Source organism: Fibroporia radiculosa, assembly GCF_000313525.1.
Source record: "Fibroporia radiculosa TFFH 294 genomic supercontigs, scaffold39088, whole genome shotgun sequence".
NCBI classification, from domain to species: Eukaryota; Fungi; Basidiomycota; class Agaricomycetes; order Polyporales; family Fibroporiaceae; genus Fibroporia; species Fibroporia radiculosa.
Window position 1 is genome coordinate 8482 of NW_012133080.1, and position 1010 is coordinate 9491.

General features: G+C 57.5%; 1 protein-coding gene across 1 annotated transcript; it reads right to left on the minus strand.

Annotated features, from left to right (window-relative positions):
- Window positions 1-201: 201 nt before the first annotated feature.
- On the minus strand, window positions 202-525 carry FIBRA_09419 (uncharacterized protein; the record flags this gene model as incomplete). Its single annotated transcript, XM_012321723.1, has 1 exon — window positions 202-525. One exon carries the CDS (start codon window positions 523-525, stop codon window positions 202-204), a length of 324 nt encoding a protein of 107 aa, XP_012177113.1.
- Window positions 526-1010: the final 485 nt, after the last annotated feature.

The following is a 1010-nucleotide window of genomic DNA, read 5'->3' on the forward strand; positions in this document are numbered from 1 at the left end:
TCCGCGTACCTCCCTGGGTTCAACCCCGCCATTGCCTCGTCGCTGCGAGACGGGCCAGTGCGGAGTCTGGCGCCTGCATTCGTGGCGCTCGGGCGACGGCTGAAGGAGGAGGGTGGACGTATGCTGTTAATTTGGGTGAGCGAATCGACATCGAGTCCATCCGTGGCGCGCATCATGTGTCTAGCCTGTCCTGACGAACATCTACAGGGTACGCAGGATACGGTGGTGCCGTATCGCAACGCGGCGCGTGTGCAGGCGCTCGTGCCAGGCGCAGAGCTGATCACGATTGAGGGCGGCGGGCACGACATCGTCGTGAGCCACCCAGAGGTCGTCGGAGACGCGCTCGTGCGCTTTTTCCGCGAATAATTGCCGTCCGCGCACGTTATGCGCGCCAGGGGGTGCAGCGCCGTTGCACTCGCATGTTTTCTGGCCGGCCGGGGGCTGGCCGCCGTTCTGCTCGGGCGTCGGCCGTGTGCGCTCGATGTTCCGCGTCTCACTTATTCGTTTTTGTCGTTCGCTGCACATATTAGCTCTCCTTCACGCCTTTGGTGCGCTCGCCCGCCCGTGTTTCGCGTTCTGCACAGTATACACACAAACTATATCGTACATTCTAGCCATGCCAGTCCTCGCTGATCCGGCGTCCTTAGTACTATTGCATCTCACGGACTAGTCGGCATGTACACATCATACATATTAATCTCATGTTGCATCTCCAGCTATAGGATACCTCTTTTTCTTTTTCGGTTTGCTGTGGTTGATTCTCTCGGACCTAGTTTTTCTCGGACCCACGCCCTGGCCACTGGTCCGTGTTGCGTCTGTAATGTGGAAGTACCCGCATCTTAGCGGCATCTCACTGTTACCATCCGGGATTCCGCGATGGGCTCCTTGTGTTCCATGCAATATTGTCGACTTTTGACTGGTATCGTCGCGGTTGGTAGACAGAGTGCGCGCACGGCAGGTTAGGTGCTGGGTCGCTATGCAATAAACGCATCCAAGCAGAACTAACAAAG